At 51.2% G+C, this 19,790-nt stretch overlaps 1 protein-coding gene across 9 annotated transcripts in view; it reads right to left on the minus strand.

The window, feature by feature from the left end:
• GREB1 (growth regulating estrogen receptor binding 1) overlaps positions 1 to 19,790 on the minus strand; it is a 144,678-nt gene that overhangs the window by 3,860 nt on the left and 121,028 nt on the right. For 6 of the 9 annotated variants that reach the window (XM_059942199.1, XM_059942198.1, XM_059942197.1 and 3 more), the window contains exons 22-30: positions 17,051 to 17,673; positions 14,160 to 14,262; positions 11,743 to 11,901; positions 10,248 to 10,390; positions 7,858 to 8,019; positions 5,177 to 5,381; positions 4,123 to 4,297; positions 2,290 to 2,508; positions 854 to 989 (exon numbers count right to left, since the gene is read on the minus strand). In XM_059942199.1, coding sequence (XP_059798182.1) covers positions 854 to 989; positions 2,290 to 2,508; positions 4,123 to 4,297; positions 5,177 to 5,381; positions 7,858 to 8,019; positions 10,248 to 10,390; positions 11,743 to 11,901; positions 14,160 to 14,262; positions 17,051 to 17,673 — 1,925 coding nt within the window. Of the gene's footprint in view, positions 1 to 853; positions 990 to 2,289; positions 2,509 to 4,122; positions 4,298 to 5,176; positions 5,382 to 7,857; positions 8,020 to 10,247; positions 10,391 to 11,742; positions 11,902 to 14,159; positions 14,263 to 17,050; positions 17,674 to 19,790 lie in introns of those variants that run through there. The other 3 variants (XM_059942203.1, XM_059942204.1, XM_059942205.1) reach the window with 3 other exon arrangements.

Below are 19,790 nucleotides of genomic sequence, written 5' to 3' on the forward strand. Positions count from 1 at the left end.
CGTGGCCCCTGCCCTCCACGGCCCAGCCATCTGAGCCCGCCATCTCTCGTTCCATCACCAACATACTTCCCATGCTACAGCCAGAGAGACTGTGGATGTAAATCATGCTAATCAAACCCTCTGCTGGATACCCTACAGTGGGTTCTTGTTACTCCTACAGAAAAGTCTAGAACCTTCCCACAGCGGATAAGGTCCTGCCTACTTCTCCAGCTCATCTCTGACACTCTGCCCCATGGATTGGAGGGACCTTCAAGGCAGGGGTGTGCCAGCTCCGTATGGGTTCCTGGAAGACACAGATCTCCGAAGGCTCGCTGTGACTTTGCATCTGAAATGCCCAGGTCTGCCCTGCCAGGACCGAAACAATCAGATCACGTCTCTGCCCATCTGGAGGCCGGCTCCAGGACAGATGGCACAGCCATCAAGCTAGCCCGTCAGTGCCATTCAGAGAGTGTTTGGCAGGCACTGTCCCAGGGGCTCCGAGAAGAGCACGGTACCACACCTGCCCCCCAAGGGGCTCTGCTGGGCAGAAAAGCCGGACAAGTGAACAGCAAAGATGGTGACAGAGATGAGCTCAGGAAACCAATGGGGAGAGAGAGTGCGGGCAGGCAAGGGCGCACAGGAGGGCTGGTGGCGCGTGTGCGCTGGGGGGGACACACGGGAAACCAGTTAGAGTCGGAGATCAGAAGGGAAACCTCACGGAGTCTTTCCCTTCCCAGGGCTCCCAGCCGGAAACCTTTCCTAACACTTCCCAGCAGTCAAGCCCACCCCACTGACTCAAAGGCGCCCGGGTGGCCTCCCTGCCAGCTTTCCCACCACGGACAGCAGCCCCCTCTAGGCACACGGCCACACCCACCTTGGACGTGATGTGGAAGGACCTGTGCCCGCCCACCGCAATCTGCTTCTTCATCACACTGAAGCGGTTGAACCGGCAGAGCAGGAGGCCGGCGCTGTGCACCCGCAGGTTGAAGTCCACATCATCACACATGAACCTGCCCAGAACCAGAGGAGGGGGCGGGTCGGACTGGAGGCAGCTCACACATCCCCAGTCACGCCCCTACCAGACACGTGGAGTGTGCACCCCTGTACTGGGGGCTGGGAAGGCGGAGCAGGCTCGCTCCTGCCCCAAAGACCTTCCTCTGGGAGGCACAGAAGGCAAACCGAGAAGGAAAGCAGGACAAGCTGTGATGCGCCTGCACCAGGAAAGCAGGGTGCACCCCAGGCTTACACTACAGAAGCACTGCCACCTGTGGACCAGGCACGACATGCCAGGCACCGTGAGGGGGACTTGACAAACACCACTTCATCTATGTGCTGAAAAGAAAACAACCGACCTCCCAAAGTAAAAATATTAGCCACTTTTTACAGCTGAAGAAGACAAGACTCAGAGATGGCAAGTCATCTGCCTAAATTGCAAAGCTGACAAGTGGCAGAACCCAAATTCCTAGCAGGTCAGTCTGGCTCCAAAATGGACACTCCTGTCTGGGCCCTCTCGGGGGTGTGCCCACTGCCTGGCAGGTAGAGGGCTCAATAAACATTAGTGATTAGATTCTTCTCGTGATGTGAGCATTTCTGCATACATCTGTAGAGAGTGACACAGGGAAATTACAGTTTCCTTCAGTGCTAACGCTCCTAAAAAGTGATGTGTTCAGAGAAGGAGCCAAAAAAGCAAGAGAAACAACACCCAGTAGCATTTAAGTCATTAAATAAGGTACCACGTGAATTGAGGAAGGAAGTTGAATGGTCTTAGGCAAATCTGCCCTAAAATTATACAACAAAAATACCAAAAAAAACCATGAGGGGGCTTCCCTGGTGGCGCAGTGGTTGAGAGTCTGCCTGCCAATGCAGGGGACACGGGTTCGAGCCCTGGTCTGGGAGGATCCCACATGCCGCGGAGCAACTAGGCCCGTGAGCCACAGCTACTGAGCCTGCGCGTCTGGAGCCTGTGCTCCGCAACAAGAGAGGCCGCGACAGTGAGAGGCCCGCGCACCGCGATGAAGAGTGGCCCCCGCTTGCCGCAACTGGAGAAAGCCCTCGCACAGAAACGAAGACCCAACACAGCCAAAAATAAATAAATAAATAAATAAATAATTCCCATTTAAAAAACAAAACAAAACCCATGAGGGCTGCAAGCAAGGGACCAGGCCAATGCTACGGGTGAAAAGGCTCTGGTTTCGTTGGCCCTGGAGGGCAAGGATGGAGCAGCTACCCGCCAGGAGTAAGGCTCTGCCCCTCACGGAGGGCCCTGGGACCGTGGGCTGAGCTGACAGCCAAGGTGGCGCAGGAGCTCACCGATTCTGGTTGTACTGCACGTTCTGGGTCAAGTCCACGTTCAGGATGACGAAGTCGTGCACGTGGCAGCGGGAGAAGGGCTCGCGCACCTCGCAGCTCCCGGTCTTGCTGGACCACTTGCGCATGCCGATCAGGGCGTAGTGAGTGATGTTGGGGGAAGCCTCAATGTGCTGCATGATGTGCTTCAGGGAAACATTTCTTTCCGACCAGGAAAATTCCCTGTTCGAAGGAAGGAGACGGACATCCCTCGGTTGGCATGCAGACAACAGCAAGGCCCTCTGGACCAGGCTGGCCAGGATGCTGCTTTCCCCTGAACATGCCGGGCGGGGTGGTGCAGAAGGAACCCCTCACAACCACCAGGCACCGTGCCCAGCACTTCAGATTCACTGTCATCGATCCTCGCAGCAATCCTATGACACAGGCATATCATCCCCATTTTACAGATGAGGAAAAAGAGGCTCTGGATAACTTGCCCAGTGTCACATGACAGAGTTTGGCTTGAACGGTGTTGTCTGTCTCCGGAGCCCACAATCTCTGCGTCTGCCAAACCACCTCGCGTTTCCAGTGTCAATTCCACGTGAGGTGGGGGGAGGGAAGGAGGCAGCGTGTAAACACTTCCCACCCCACCCTGCCGGTGACTGATGTTCGTGAAGACAGTGAGGGCCACCCGACGACCAGGGAGGGCTGCTGAAGGGAGTAACCCCAGGGCTGGGAGCTGGGGTGACAAGAGCTCTGTCTGTGAGACCCAGGGAAGTGGCTCAACTTCTCTGCATCTCAGCTTCCTTTTCCCCAACTGAGGGGCTTCAACTAAACTCTCTAAGGCCCCAGCCAGCTCTGACACGCCAGGACTTGAACGGCTGCTGCAGAACGAAATTCAGAAAGGCAGAGGGAAAAGCTCGGTTCTCTTCCTCATCGCTGCCCTAGCCGAGCTCTTGCCCTCGGACGCGCGACATTGAGAATACTGAAAGCACGGTGACTGCTGTCCTCATGCGTGTGCAGCTCTATCAGACAGAAAACATTTTTTTCTAGAAGAGCAGTGGTGTTAATGGTAATTGTTACATTAGGACTAACTAACACAGAAGAGGTGGACCAACCTCAAAAGTTGCCTCTCAAAAAAACAAGCCAAAAAATCAAGCTGTTTCTCAAAAAAAAAAAAAAAAAAAAAATCAAGCCAAGCATAAAGGCTAAGTTGAAACACTCATGGTAAAACCACACAGGAATATTTTGCCAATGATGTTCAGATGCAGCTGTATCTCCTGAGCCTTTCCTACACTGTGCTGCTCCACTGCCCACGACCGGGCACACAGTTCATGGTTTAATTAATCCTTGTAACAAACTTCTAGCACAAGTTTAAGTGCCCCTTTGAAAGACGAGGAATCTAGAACCCCAAAACGAGTCATTTCCCTAATGTCACACAGCAAATAAAAATAGAGCTTCACGTTAGGAGGAGGCTGGGGGGAGGGAGGAGGGACGGGAAGGTTCTGGGGTGCCAGTGCTGGTCTGTTTCTTCATCAGGGAGTTTGTCAAGTGTCTGTGTTCTGTTTGTGAAAATACCTGGATATGTATTATTCTTTCCTTTTCGCACATGTTTGATGTTGAATATATATTGCATTATTTTCTGTATGTATTACACCTCAATAACATTTTTTAAATTAAGAACTCAAAGTAAAGCTTGGAACGTGAGCCCACCACACACAGGGCTCTGTCCACTGCACACCACACCTTCCAGCATGAGGCGCCCTCTGGGGTCCTCGAAGGGCGGACGAGAATCCCCCACCGAGAAGAGAGCGCGTGCACTTGTCTTACTGGTGGGGTGAGTGTGTGGGTTCTCACCTGCTTCTCTCCCCAGCACCGTTGACGTCCACCACGTTCCACATCACGCAGGAGTCATCAGAAATCACGATGAAAGGCCAGATGTCCTGCGGCTTGATCCCCAGCTCCTCCTGCCGGTTCCGTTCCAGCTCCAGGTTGTGGTAAGACAGCTCCTTGATCAGGAAATGGGCGGCGCCTGAAACGGGCAAACGACCCCGACTCAGGTCAGTCCCAGGCCGACGACCAGCCAGGACAAAGCCCCAGTGAGGAGAGAACGTGATGGAAGCCCATCGAGGCCCCCGCCCCGCCAGCTCCTGGGGGTCCTGATCTGCAGCCCTCATCCACCCACTATAGGCTGTTGACTTGGTAGAATTCTAGGGCAGAAAACACTCCTCTCCAATTTGTCCACACATCGCTTTCTCCTTGCTTTTCTAACAGCTGAGAACATGAATAAATCAATAACCAAGCATCGAAGACAAAAAGAATAGTCAAATCAAAATAGCTTTAAACGCCAAAAAGCTTAATGAGAAAGGTCTTTCATCTCTACGTGGACAAAAACTGTCTCTCGCCATCTGCCTGTACAAGGATGCGGTCAGTAGCCACGGCGGTCGCTGACCTTCAGCACACCCTGAAGGGAGTTCAGGGTGGCGATCAGGAAGGAGGCAGTCTGTGCTCTGGGAAAAACTGGCAGAACAGGCCTTCAGAGAGTTAGATATTTTTCAGGAGGCGATTTTATGAGCCCAATTTCTTGCCTCGTCTCCTATCTAGAAAAGCAGTAAAATCATTAACAGAGATATCTGCTCCCAGTGACCAGTAGCATTCCTCTGCCAACATGTGTGCTTGGCTGCGTGCATCTCCCTTCATCAAAATCCCATATACACTGACCTCCCCCCTTATCTCATTGGAGCAGTTCCTCAGAGCTATCTGACAGGCCGTCTCCCAAGCTCTAGTCTTCATTTTGCCCCAAATAAAACTTAACTCACGACTCTCCCATTGTGCATCGACATCTAGAACATTCTCTCAAGTCTCCATTCACAGAAAGTTTACAGAGTGGGGCACGTTTAAAAAGGCCTACCAACTCCAGCGCTGTTGAAGATACTCGGAAGCACCAGCATGATGTGGTTGGGCCAGTATTTCTTATAAATGGCCATTTCGTACTCCTTGACAACTAGCACATGCAAATGGCTGGCACCGTCCATCGCGTGGTACAGGTTAAAGAGCCCGTGTTCGTGACGGCCAGTTGTGGGAGTGAACGTCGGACTTTTTATGTATTCGTGACTCTGCAGAGTTCGGGCATAAAGAAGCAAGTGTTTGTCAGCATGGCCACAATTATTCCCCTCCCTTTAAAATGTGACTTTGCGGGGCTTCCCTTGTGGCGCAGTGGTTGAGAATCTGCCTGCCAATGCAGGGGACACGGGTTCGATCCCTGGTCCGGGAAGATCCCACATGCCGCGGAGCAACTAAGCCCGTGCACCACAACTACTGAGCCTGCGCTCTAGAACCCGTAAGCCACAACTACTGAGCCCGCGGGCCGCAACTACTGAAGCCCGCGCGCCTAGAGCCCGTGCTCCACAACGAGAGAAGCCACCGCAATGAGAAACCCGCGCACTGCAACAAAGAGTAGCCCCCGCTCGCCACAACTCGAGAAAGCCTGTGTGCAGCAACGAAGACCCAACACAGCCAAAAACAAATAAATAAATTTTAAAAAAAAAATGTGACTTTGCAGCCTCTTCCATCAAAAGATGGCATCTATTTCCACACTCCTTGCATCTGGCTTAGCCTTGGGACTTGCTTTTATGGATAAGATGCAGTAAAAATGACAGCGCGCCAGTTCCAAGCCTGGCCTCCAGAGGCCTGACACATTCTGCCTTCTCTCTGAACCCTCCCAGGAAGAAGCCTGGGCTAGCCTGCTGGAGGAGAGGCCGCAGGGAACAGACACGGGCGTCCCTAGCCCAGCCGGCCCCCCGCCAACCTGGTAACTAACCTCGGACACAAGTGAGAGCAAGCCACCCCAGGATAACCACCCAGCAGAACTGAGTCCAAACTGCTGGCCCACAGAATCAGAAGCTAAGTACATGCTTGTTCGGAAATGGTTTGTTAGGTGAGCAAAACTAACAGGTATATATCGATTACCCAAATTCATTAACCTCTCCTATTAGCACCCAACATCGTGCTCTGAGTACACGTTATGCCTGTATGACTTAAATCCCTCTATCGTAGCCATACAGCCTAGCTACTCATACACTCAGGCTATGAATCTTTTATATAAATAACTGTGTTTTCTTTCACTCTTTTCTCAGCAATAGGTTCCGCTGGCCAAGCTTCCGGCTAGGTCTTCCGTTCCTTCTCGATTCCTCCAAGTACTTGCTACAAAGCTGTGCATACAGCTGGTGCTCATAACCAGTTCTTTTTTTTTTAATAAAGTTATTTATTTATTTATTTATTTTTGGCTGCGCTGGGTCTTCGTTGCTGTGCACGGGCTTTCTCTAGTTGCGGCGAGCGGGGGCTGCTCTTCATCGCAGTGCGCGGGCTTCTCATTGCGGTGGCTCGTCTTGTTGCGGAGCACGCGCTCTAGGCGTCCGGGCTTCAGTAGTTGTGGCATGTGGGCTTAGTAGTTGTGGCACATGGGCTCAGTAGTTGTGGCTCGCAGGCTCTAGAGCGCAGGCTCAGTAGTTGTGGCGCACGGGCTTAGCTGCTCCGCGGCATGTGGGATCTTCCCGGACCAGGGCTCGAACCCGTGTCCCCTGCATTGGCGGGCGGATTCTTAACCACTGCGCCACCAGGGAAGCCCCTCATAACCAGTTCTGATGGGAACCACCTGGAAAAGCTAGTGGAGTAACTGATAAAGGCTCAAGCACCTTACAGTAAAGGCGCGTGCCCCTCACTGCCACTTTACAAATGTTTTCATTCTTGGTAATAGCCTGCTGGGTCTGCAAGGCTGGGTTCGGCTCTGGGCATGCCTGGCCCTCTGGAGAAGGAACAGCAGAGCTGTACACAAGGTCCGTGGGGCTGGGGCTGGGGCTGGGGAAGGGGCGGCAGGTTGACTCTGAGGTTGTCAGGCTGGAACTGTCAAACCAAGCGCCCCTAAGAATGGCGGCCACAGAGACGATGGATTATTAGGAACAATCTCCTCGGAAGAGAGAAGATTTCTCCTTTAGAGATATACGTTGAAATATTTACAAATGAAATGATACAATGTCTGAGATTCGCTTCCAAGTAACACAGGAAGGCAGATGAAGAGAGATGGCTTGATGAAGCAAGACTGGCCTTGAGTGAATAACCGCTGAGGTTGGGTAATCAGCCCTGGGGGAATCATTATACTATTCCGCCGTCTTAGCCTGCTTCAAATGTTCCACAAGAGACAGCATGAAAGAAAAGATAGTGGAAGGGACGAACATTTACTGGCCCTTGTTATCTTCCAGGTACTGTGCTGGTGCCTGACGTTGGTTATTCCATACAATTCTCACCACAAGCTTTTGCAAGAGTTATTATTGCCCAAAGCTTACAGATGAGGAAACTGAGGCTGAGAGACATCAAGTGACAGCATGACGTCAAACGGGCCTCAAATTTGACTCTGAGTGACCACAAAGCCCATGTGCTCCCCAGCCGCCTCCAAGTTCAGTCACCATGTTCGTCTCTCCCCGCCACACCCCACCCCATGTGCCCAACTCATCAAGAACTACAGTCTCTAGGTCTCCAGCTCAGTGGTCCCTTGCAGCCACTTTGATCTGACCCCCGGGGACTCGAAGCCAGTACCTTGTCCGTGACGAGGGGCAGCCGCATGCTCTCCAGCTGGCCTCCGGGTTGGCTGAAGACAAAGTGGTGCTCCTTGGACTTGGGGATGATGAAGTGGAGCTGGATCTCCTCTCCTAGCATGGAGTAAGAGAAGGCAAAGGCGTGCAGGGTGGACTCATAGAGCTGAGGTGCGAGGGGGAAAGGACAGAGCTTGCCATCAGAGTCCGGCCTGACTTCCCAGAAGAACCCAGGCCCGCCGTGGCCATGACTACACAGAGGTCGCTGCCACCTCTGCCCCAGGCTGACGCCAGGACACGGTGTGGACGCCCAGGTCTCGCGAGGGGACAAACACACCTGAGGCCACACCCACTCGGCCAGCGGCTGCTCCCGTCCTGGTGCTCACCGTGCTTCACCCAGCAACGCCACCTCTGCCGCCCAGCCCTACCCGACGCTGGATTCGACCCAGAGGTGCGCTGGGTTACCAACTGAAGCATTCACGTGCCAGATCACATTTTTAATTGTAACAAAGGTTATCTTCCCACCATAGGTAATATGTGTAACAGCATATTAATAAGACAGTAACTGCGAACTTGTGCGCTTCTATCTCACGCACCATGTCCAGGCCCCCTCCCGTCTCCTTGGCGTTAAAATTAACAATCTATGAAGCAATTAACAACCCTATGTCCTCACCCCCCCTTGGTGGACGTGGAAACTGACACCCACGGGTCTTGGGCTCACTCCGATCCCCAGTCTAGCCTCACCTCTAGTCACTTTGTCCAAGGAGCCCTCCCCTCACCCAGTCACCGTGCCCGCACTGCTCTCTGGTGCGACCCCCCAGCCCAGCTTTTCCCAGGCCACGCTTATGCCTCCTTCAGTTCTCAGCTCAGGCGTCCACAGAGGGGTCTTCCCTGACCCTCAGCCTCCATCTGACAGCCCCTCCTGCAGACGTGCAGCTAGCCTGTGCTGTGCCCTCCCGGGAACCACGGGGGCCAGGGGAGGGCCAATGCGGGCCGGGACACACCGGCTGTGAAGTCCTAGTGTGGCTCTACTTTGAGAGCAGAGATGAGGGAGAAACAGATTCTGACCTGGGGAGGGAACACAGAGGGTCGTAACTGAGGAATCTCCTAAGACTTCCTCTCAGGGAGCCTTGAGCGATGAAGGAAGAAGAAGAGAACAAGCAGAGGCAGGGAAATGCCAGCAGGGGGCCAGCGTGTGCCCCTCAGTGCTCCTCACAGGGCCTGGTTTCACGTCCCCTGCAAGTGTGGCCCTCCAGACCCGAGCGCTTGCACACAGACCTGGCTCGCCAGCCAGAGCTCAAACCCGCCCTCGTCCTTCTCCCTCATGCTTCATTCATTCCTTCACTGCAGACCCTGAAGTGACCAGGGACTGAATGAACCCTTTGAGTCTCTCCAGGTCTTTAAATTTCAAAATCAAGACAATGTTTTTCACTTATATGTTTCTCTGCCTTGAAAGAAAAGCTTCATCTCCGAGGGAAAAAATGTTCGGAGAATTATTCTGCAGCAAAGAGGATTTCTGATTATTTTAATCCTTTGAAAAACCGCTCATATGTATTTTCTAATTTCGTCTACAGTAAAATTACATCGTTTAAAAAAATCTGTGCTAAAAGAAGACAGGTGCTACTTCAGTGGAAGCTGAGCTCAAGGCCGAGCAGATTCGGGAAAATTAAAGCTACTGTCTGCTGTTTCCCTCTGTAAAGGGGACGGACAGAGCAAGCCAATGCTCTTGCCACCTCTGGGCCTTTCTGGGGCATTCACTCATGTATACATGAGTATGTAAGTCGTATAGAGAAGTATAAATTAACTCATGCTGTAATAGCTATCAGTGTAGGTAAAACAATGTTGTTATCTTTTTGTTATTTCTTGGATGATTATTCATTTGGGTGTAAATCCTGACAGCAGTGGAAGGCCTCCTACTGATAGGACAATAGTGAGAATAAGGGTTGTGATGATGGGTATTTTATTTCATGCGTGTGATAGTGATAATATGGTGCTGGCTGAACCGTAAATAAATCATTATGATATGCATACTGACTGGAATTGATTTGACTTAATGAGCTATGTACAATTAATAAATATATGTACTATGTAATACCAATGATTTAATGTAAATGCTTATAAGCATGGGGTAAATAAAGTACGATTATACATATTATGTATTGTGTACAATATGATGTATATGTACTTGTATACGTGAATATACATATAATGCATGAAGTACGTAACAATTTATGGGGGAAAAGTATGTAAAAACAAAGTTTGCCGCACAGGTGTCTGACTGGCTCCCATCAGCTCCTGCTGCCCCCTCCTCCTCTTTCCCCGATTGGGTCTGAGATGAAAAGAAATACTAAGTGTAAAATGGGAGGTGCCGCTGGAGCGGGGGCTCCGTCCTACCTGGTAGCGGGGGTGGAAGCCCATATACTGGTGGCACTGCTCGCAGTGGTGGTACGTGTTGTATGCCGCGTACTTGGAGAGCCTCATCCGCGCCGTCTGGCGCCGCACGTAGAGGTCCTCCGGCTTCCGGTGTGTCCCTCTGTCTGCACGAAATCCCCAGCATTAAAGAACAGCAGGAGGCACAGCCCACGTTCTCTCCCCTGCCTACTCACAGGGAACCACGGTAACAGGACTTTGTGCGATCACCTCTCACCTGTCTGCCCCCAGGTGACTCAGCTGGTCAGAAAGGACAGAGTCTCAGTGGGATAAACTGAAGGCTACGTTCACATGGCGTCTTACGCATGCGCCTATGCATGGTTCATAAACATTCAAGGATTCGCTACGTGACAATGTAAATCGATCGCCAACATAATATGCAAATACGGTAAACACATGAATCACCTCCAGGTTTTCAAATGACTTAGCAAAATTAAGATTTTAACAGTCAACCTCCATTCGAGAAGGTCTGCTATGTGAAGAAACCTTCAGTAAAAGTGATCTGCTTGGGCTTCCCTGGTGGCGCAGTGGTTAAGAATCCGCCTGCCAATGCAGGGGTCATGGGTTTGAGCCCTGGTCCGGGAGGATCCCACATGCCACGGAGCAACTAAGCCCGTGTGCCACAACTACTGAGCCCGCGCTCTCGAGCCCGTGAGCCACAACTACTGAAGCCCGTGTGCCACAACTACTGAAGCCTGCGTGCCTAGAGCCTGTGCTCCACAACAAGAGAAGCCACTGCAATGAAAAATCCTTGCACCGCAACGAAGAGTAGCCCCTGCTTGCTGCAACTAGAGAAAGCCAGCGCACAGCAACGGAAGACCCAACGCAGCCAATAAAATAAATAAATAAATAAATAAATAAAATAAATCTTAAAAAAAAAAGTGATCTGCTCTGAGAACAACAAAGATAAAATGGTTGGTTTGACAAGGAGACCGGTGAGTATTTTCCTCTCACGCTGCATTCACCAAACTTCCCTAGTCAGTGCTTATAATCACACCGGCCACTCATGTCCGATGTTTCCTGCCAGTGACCCTGAAACCCAGCAGGGTCATAATACTGTGGAAGTTAGCAGTCCCTGAAGAAGGAGCGAGAAAATGAGAGACCAAGGGCAGAAAGGGAAATAGGTGCATTTTGTTACAATCCAAATTCATAGAGAAACATACATGTCTTTTTCCTCTATTGACCAGAACCTTCAGAATACTCCGATCATGATAAACCACCAAGAGGGTCCTCACTGTTATTCAGCACCAACCGAGCCGTGAGTCTCCCCTCGTGAGGTCCGTGAAGAGCCCTTCCTGCCAGGTGAGGTGGCGACCTCAGCTCTCCACCAGGCACTGTCGGTTCACTCACCACCACCAGATAGATAAGTTCATCACTAACAAAATTCAGCTCATCCCTTTAAGAGGTTATTCCCACGTGCTCTGGAAGAAGGTGGCAGCAAGAGATTTAAAAATCTGACCTTCGTTCTTTATGCTCTGATGGTGTGAACAGATCAGACTGGCATCCTCATACTTCGGGTCGTGAATAATGTAGTCAAAAGGCAACTTCTTGAACAGCTCCAGGTCCGGCCAGGGGTCACTGAGCTGGAGGTAATGCCAATCTGATTCTTCTCTGAGGTCTACAGGATCAGTAGAAACACAGATATATGACAAAACAGGAAGTGAGAAGGATTTATGTCAAATGTACACAAGGATGACGGTAGGAGTGGAATTGATACTGAGTCTACAGGTTACCGGGGGAACTCCACTGGATCTCAAATACTCTGGCACCCGTCCCATTTTCAGGATTGTTCTAATTCAGCAAGAAGGTGCATTCAGATCTATCTCTATCCAGACAAACAGCCTTATGCTGTGTTTCCTATGGGATGGGGTTGCTCTTCTAACTTATACTGACTTCCACTCCTGGCAGTATACCTACCCCTGGGCTCTGGGCTTCTCCCCAGCACCATCCCCCAAATATACCACACTGGTCCCCACCGCTGGCAGAACTTAATGTAGTTCTCTCTCTTGCTCTTATATCTAAATGCTACCCAGCCAGTAAGGCCTAACTCCTATCACTTCACCTCTAGAAAGCCTCTCCTGAATGCTCAGGTACACTGGTTTCTCCCTTCTGAATGCCACCACTACTCATGGCCCAATCCACATTTTCACATTTGCAGTGTATCACCCTACATTATAATTGGTGTAGTCTACAGTGCTCACTGAATGCTTGTTGGCTAAAAGGTAAAAAAATCTAGTTGGTCCAACTCAAACTTATGTAACATATTGATTTTACATCAATTGATCAACATCATTTTACATCATATTGATTTTACATATTTGATATGACATATATATAGTATAGATGATATTGATATATATCTATATATCTATATCAATGTATCCTACTATATATATATATATATGGGCAGAGTATATGTCCATAAGAAACGGAAAAAATAAGGAAAGAAGAGGGAGAGGAACATTTATTCTGTATTTAATAGGTGCTCAGTGCTTCATATGTGTAACATCCGTTAATCTTCACAACATCCTGTAAAACAGAAATTACACACATTTTGCCAAGGAGAAACCCAAGGCAATAAGAGAGTATTTAAGAAAATGAGGCTTTGAAGTTTAACAAACTGGATTCAAATCCTCTTTATCATTGGTATATCCAACAAAATGAGGAGACAGAAATTCAGACCTGTTGACTTTCATTTGTAAAATGGTTTCAAACTGTGGGGAAACGGTGGAAAGCTCAGAGTTTCGATGAAGAGCCTCTTTGCCTTCTCCTTCAAAGGAAAGAACAAGGACTGGATGGGCTTCCTTGGTTCTAAATTTTCTCCAAGTCAAACACAGCAAGAGTATCTAAAAAAGTTCTGTGTATCCAAATGACAGGATTTCCTTCCTTGTCAAGGCTGAATACATTGCCAGTATATACTCCATCGTTATCCACTCAACTGCTGATGGACGTCTGTCCATTAATGGACAACATATGGTTGTTTCTATATCTTGGCTGTTGTGAATAATGCTGCTGAACACAGTAACTATGTGAGGTGATGAATATGTTCATTAGCGTGATTGCGGTGATTACTTCACAAGGTATACGTGTATCAAATCATCCAGCTGTACAGCTTAAACGTACATAATACAAGTGCTGTTACAAGCTTACTGGGGCCCCTTCTCTACAACACACGACTCCTTACACAAATCTTCATCCCCAAAGCAATGGATTCCTTTACCAGACCAAGTTTCTGAGCCACTGGAGGGGCGTTGGAAGAGGAAATGGAGGAGGTATTCTACAATAAGCATGAAACAGCTGTTCAAAGAGTCTTACCTTAATCAGGGTAAATTCTGTTCTGTGAATGAGAAGAAAAGGCTATTCCCTGCATAGCATATGTTTCCATTTTGCCCCAAGATGTTGACCTATGCGCTCAGGAGCCTGAGAGGGAAACGCTCCCCTGATGGACAACCCCGCTTTCTAGAGGCAGCAATGAAATCTAGTTTGGTTCCAGCTCTGCCACCTCCCAGCCGGACCCCTGAACATGTTATTCCGGAACCGAATAACAGTATCCATCTCGTGGTGTGGCATAGGAAACGAAATGTGGTGATTTACGTAAACCATCTAGCACAGTGGTTGACGTTTGTAAGGTGCGCAGTAAACAGCAGGTATTTTTAGTATCGTAATTTTATCTCCCACCAAGGCCTCCCGGGCACTATTCTAGGACTGAGCAAAATGGCTACAAGGTTAAGATAAAAGCAGCCCTACGAGGCCCTTGGGAGGAGTCAGATCATTAATCTGAGAATTCCATCTTCAAAGTAAAAGATACAGCGGAAGTCACTTGAGAAACCGACTAAAGATGATTCCAAGCCCAAGCCTCATCAGCAGGTAACTCACTGATATTGATCTCTTCTTCGTCGTAAACATCCACTTCCGTCAGCCGAATGAGCATTCTGGACAAAATGCTGAGGAATTGCAGGTAGGCGCCTGTCTTCCCGATCTGTAGAGACAGCAAAACAGGAGCCAGCCTCAGTACGCCCTGCCTACGTGCAAGCGCTGCCTGAGCACCTGACACGCCTCCACTCCTCCACCTCTTTTAACCATCTCACCTAATTAAAAAGAGGGCTGGGGGGATGCAAAGACATTTGACGGAAAATGTGGCCTGAAGAAGCATGGCAGGCAGACAGATGAACTCCGGTGGGCAGGAGACCCACCTGCTTATAAATCATTGCAAATGTCTTTCCAGATTTTAACTGGCCACATTGTTTAAGCTGTTAGAAGTAGGACTCCATCAGGAGCCGAACAAAGGTTGCTTCAAAAAAAAATGAACTGACATTTCAACAATGTCTTAAAAGAGTCTTGCGTAATTGCAAATTGCTATCTTATATTAACTGATATAGCTATAGTAAGACAACAAAATTCACTGTGCGGGACATAAAAGGCTGGCATCACACTTCTCTCCTCCTAAGGCCAGGAAAAGAAATAAAATGATTTTTCTCTTCTTCCTTCTCTTTCTTCTTGTTTTAGACAGTCCCCTGCCCCCTCAAGCCCAGCACCAGGCCCGTATACTATTGGTCTGAGTTCACTGAGTTCACAACTGGTTACGTGGGTACCTGTGGGCTATCCTCGCCTCCCTCCACCCTGGTGCGCTAAGAATGTGCTCTCCAAGTTCTTAGCTCAACGCCTGGTTCACAGCAAGTATTCGACAAATGCTGATGAATGGAAATAACTATTTTTATTTTTTTGGCGGTGCCGCATGGCATGTGGGATCTTAGCTCCCCGACCAGGGATGGAACCCACACCCCCGGCAGTGGAAGCGCGGAGTCTTAACCACTGGACTGCTAGGGAAGTCCCGGAAATAACTAACCCGTTTAAAAACAAAATATGAAACACAACTGGGGGAGCTTTAGAGAAAATATATGCGATACATATAATTGACAAAGGATTAAAATTTATAATCTAAAGAACAAAGCCAAAGAATAAGAGTCAAATGGACTGGGCTTCCCTGGTGGCGCAGTGGTTGAGAATCTGCCTGCCAATGCAGGGGACACGGGTTCGAGCCCTGGTCTGGGAGGATCCCACAAGCCACAGAGCAACTAGGCCCGTGAGCCACAACTACTGAGCCTGCGCATCTGGAGACTGTGCTCCGCAACAAGAGAGGCCGAGACAGTGAGAGGCCCGCGCACCACGATGAAGAGTGGCCCCCACTCGCCGCAACTAGAGAAAGCCCTCGCACAGAAACGAAGACCCAACACAGCCATAAATTAATTAATTAATAAAAAAAAAAAAAAAGTCAAATGGACTAAAGGAAAAATAAGAGAAACAAAACCAGAAAGTCACTGTAAAAGAAGTACCAATGACCAATAAATATATTAAAATATATTCACCCTTACTATTATATATACTAGAAATATACTATTTCTCCCCTATCAAAAAGGCAAAAATTTTTAAAGATTGATAACATTCAGTAATGTGAGGGGTATGGAGAAACCAGGAATCCTTTTTAAAAAACATTTTATTTTTTCCTATTTTTTTAACTTACGAAAAGCACTATATACTCATTTAAAAGTTCAAGAAATACAGATCAATAAAAAAGTAGAATGGTCACAAATTCCAGTCCCCCCCACCCCCAAGCTCTCCTGTCAGGGATTTTTTAGATATTTTCACACACGCAGACACATACACACACTGATTTTTTTCATAATTGATATGACACCATGTATATATTATTCTGCAACTTGATCTTTAAAGTGTAAATATCTTAGAGAAATTTCAGTGTCAGTATATAAAGATCTACTGAATAGTTCAAACTTTCTGTGGCTGAATTGCATGATATCGTGTTCAAATATATTCAACCAAACTTGACCAATGCAACTTAAGTTGCTTCCAGTCTGTTTTTTAACTACTGTAAACAATACAAAAATGAGCATTCTTACACATATTTTTGTGGGTTTGTGTTTCTTGGGGTAGGTACCTGGCAGGGGAATGAACATTCGGTGTGAAAAGGAAACATGTCCTGAATTGGGACAGTGATGATGGTGGCGACAGTAACAATGCTTTCCAGGGGTCAGGCCATGTTCCAGGTGCCCTACAATTATCCTCTCGTTTAGCACTCCTGTTTTTGTGACAGAGGGGCTATCATCTTCCTCCTTCTCAGATGAGGACAGTGAGGCAGAGGGAAGGCTGGAACCGGCCCAGGGCTCCGGTGATGTTTTAGTCCGAATCCAAGCCCAGGCAGTTCACTGTAGGGCCTACCCTCCAGCCCTGCCCTGTCTGGCCGAGCCCCCTCCCAAGACCCCAAACCAACCTCGTGCGTCCTCCTTACACGCTCACGACACCTGACACTCACACCGCCCAGGTTTCTCCCACGTTGACAGGTGAAACGGTCTTTTGTTGTCAGAAAAACACAAAGAGCTGGGTGGTGGAGACAGGTTTCTCACCTCCCTGTTCAGTTTCACCAAAATCTTGCAGGGCAGAAACAGGCGTTGGCCTCCATTGTCAGAGTGGGAGGGAACCGCAGACTGGCCATGAGGACCGAATGCAATCACGTGGGAAATGCAGAATCGTTGTCTGAAGGAGCAAGAAGCACCCGCAGAGAACTCCTCCACCCACACACCACGCAGAGGAGGAAACTGGGGTCAGAGGGTGGAGGTCACCCAGCCGTCCACCTGCCCACTTAGGACCATCCGAGATTCCACCGCGGGAAGGCAGGTGCGAATAAGCCCCAAACCTGCCTCCGGGCGCGAACACAAGCCCCGCGGAGCCCGGGCGCGCGGGGCGGCACCCACCTGGGGGGGCCCGCTGAGCAGCAGCCGGCGCGGGTGGAAGCCGTCCACGCGGCCCTCGGCGCGGCTGCCGTAGTCCATGTGGCTGGGCCGGGGCACCGTCCACTGCCGGTAGTACAGTGACTGCTCTGTGGACGTCATGGTCTTGCTGAGCAGGGGCCGGAACGAGCTGGCCCACATGACTGAGTGCGAGGGCAGGAGCGAGGCGGCCTTGGGCAGGCCGCTGCCGTCGGTGGACGTGACCATGTCGTACACCAGCTTGGGCAGGAAGACCACAGGCGGCCGCCGGCAGGCCTTGCTCGCGGAGCACTGGGCGGCCTGCAGGACGAGCGGGCCGGCGGCGGGCATCGCGGACGAGGAGGGCGAGCCCGAGGAGGACGATGAGGGCGCTGACACCTGGATGCTCCACTGCCCAGTCTTGAGGCCGGGGTCCAGCTGGGGGGCCGGCCCGGGGCTGCGCCTGCTGATGACTGCCGGCGGCCCCCGCCCGGCCCGGAGCCACTGTCTCTCTCCCGGGGCCCTGCCCTCCTCCGCGGGGCCGCAGGGCTGAGGCGATTGGGCCCGGTCCCCCCGCGAGGGCCCCACCGGCTGAGCCTGAGCCGGGGACTCGCCGCACTGCGCTGAGCCTGGGGAGAGAGGGTCCCGTCAGTCAGGGCCCCGGACCCGCCGCTCCTGCTTCTGCAGCACTAACTCCCCTTACCTGCAACGACTGGGAAGTTCCGTCAATGCCGTCCCACCTCTGGTTAAATACAGACTCTGTCCTTCTGACAAAGACAAGAGGCACCGCGGGGAGACAGCCAGCACGGCTCCCTGGCCCCATACATGTTGCAAAGGCCTCTCCTCTGCACCCCCCGCCCGATCTGTTCCAGAACCCTCACCTGCAGCGCCCAGCCTACACTCCCGCTTCTGTGCAGGTGGGTCCTGGAGCTCCGATCTCCCCTCTGCACAGCACAGTGGTGCTTCTGGTTCAAAGCAGCAAAACTCACAGGACTGAAAAGGCTTGACTCTAACGCTACAACCACTTAACTTCTAGAAGAACTCAAGACGGAAAATGCAGTACGCACAGCGGCTACCCAAACACGGGGTTTCTTTTGCCCTTTTCCCCACGTGGACCATGTTGAAAGGCAAGATGAGTGTGGGTCCCCGGACACCGAGGAGCAGCGTTGTCTTTCATATCAACCCAGCCACATCTGCCTGGGGCACGCGTGCCAGCTCCGAGCAACCCCGAGGACCTCAGGCGCCACGGGAACCACATCTCTGTCTTAGCTCTGCTGTTTTCCCGGAGACGAGGGGAGCTGCCTCCCAGGCCACCCTCCCCAGACCCCGCCCCACGACACTTGCTTCAGCCTGTGTGCTGCGCACCACACCACTCAGCCAACCTCCCCACTGGATCCCAGCTCCCCAGCAAGGCTCTGACTCAGCCCCGCGGCCTGCGTCTTGCTTGGTTACAGGCTGCTCGTGGACAGAGGAAATGCAGCAGCGGCCTGTCCCCCTAGGCTAAAGGCCTGATTCCTGCTAAATTGCCTCTTCCCCGGGCAAGCCACCCGAGGTGATCAGCTCAGAGGCAGCGGACGAGTTAAGGACCAGGGTCGGGGAGGCTATGAGGACCTGGGCATCTGGCCCGGGGGAGGGACAGGTGGACACAAAGGACATGAAAGGGGCAGGAGGTTCCAAAAGTAGACCACGGGGACCCAAATGTTTTCACCCATGTGCTAGGTTGTGAGGCCCAGACTGGGAGGACCCGGAGGACGGAGATCCACAATGATGCTTCTCTCCGTCCACCCGCCCTGACCTCAGTCATTCATTCTGCCCCGGTTGAGTCCAGGGGGACTGTCAGTCTATAAAAGAGCGACCCAGCCCCTCCCAGGCTGACTCGTCTGACCCCGCCCCCCGCTCTTGACTCCTGTGGCCAAGGCTCCCCTCCCTGGACCTCCTGAAATGTGGGAGTTACACCGAAGGCCACGGGAAGCATCTCATCAGAGACACGGGAAGCATCTCATCAGAGACACGGGAAGCATCTCATCAGAGACCCCTAAGATCCCAGGACCCTCTGAGGAATTATAAAAAGTCACCTCACCGGAAGGGGAGGCTGGCTGGCAGCCTGGGCAATCTACTCCACCTGAAGACACTGCACAGACCTGCGTGTCCCAGAACCTTCTAGAAAGCTGTCAGCCCAGGATCAGAGAAGAACAAAGCACCACACCTCTCTATTCTAACGGCACAGATCATCCACTCCTCAGGTGCCCCCCTGGTACCCTGGGCTCCCTCTAGTGCTTGGGGCAGAAGGATAACAAGCGGCAGCATTTGGCTTTTCTGACCGACTCTAGCCTGTAAATCAGACCTTTCTTCTACCACAGAGACCAGGCTCATGTTAAGGAGGCCTCGTCTCACTCCCTCTGTGCACACCTGTGAGGGAGAGCCCCACCACCGGCCCACTGTTATCCGTGGGCAGGTGGGGAGGGGGAAGGAGAAAGGAAACCAAAGAAGGCCCCAAGCCAAACCCCCGGATGTGCTCCGACCTTTGCAGCCACGCCCTGACCCTGAGCTGTAACCCTGGGACCACTCACTGCACCCAAGCACCACACACGCCTTCAGGCCCCAAGCCTCCTCTACCTGTGAAGTCTCCTCCACCTGGAATACCTTCTCCTGCACTGGAAAGCCTTCTCCTGCAAGGCCCAAAGGCCAGCTGCTCTCTGAAACCTGCAGGGGTCACACCCTACCCCTAAATCTGCCCCACCTGAGA

The sequence above is a fragment of the Balaenoptera ricei genome, chromosome 13, assembly GCF_028023285.1.
Source record: "Balaenoptera ricei isolate mBalRic1 chromosome 13, mBalRic1.hap2, whole genome shotgun sequence".
NCBI classification, from domain to species: domain Eukaryota; kingdom Metazoa; phylum Chordata; class Mammalia; order Artiodactyla; family Balaenopteridae; genus Balaenoptera; species Balaenoptera ricei.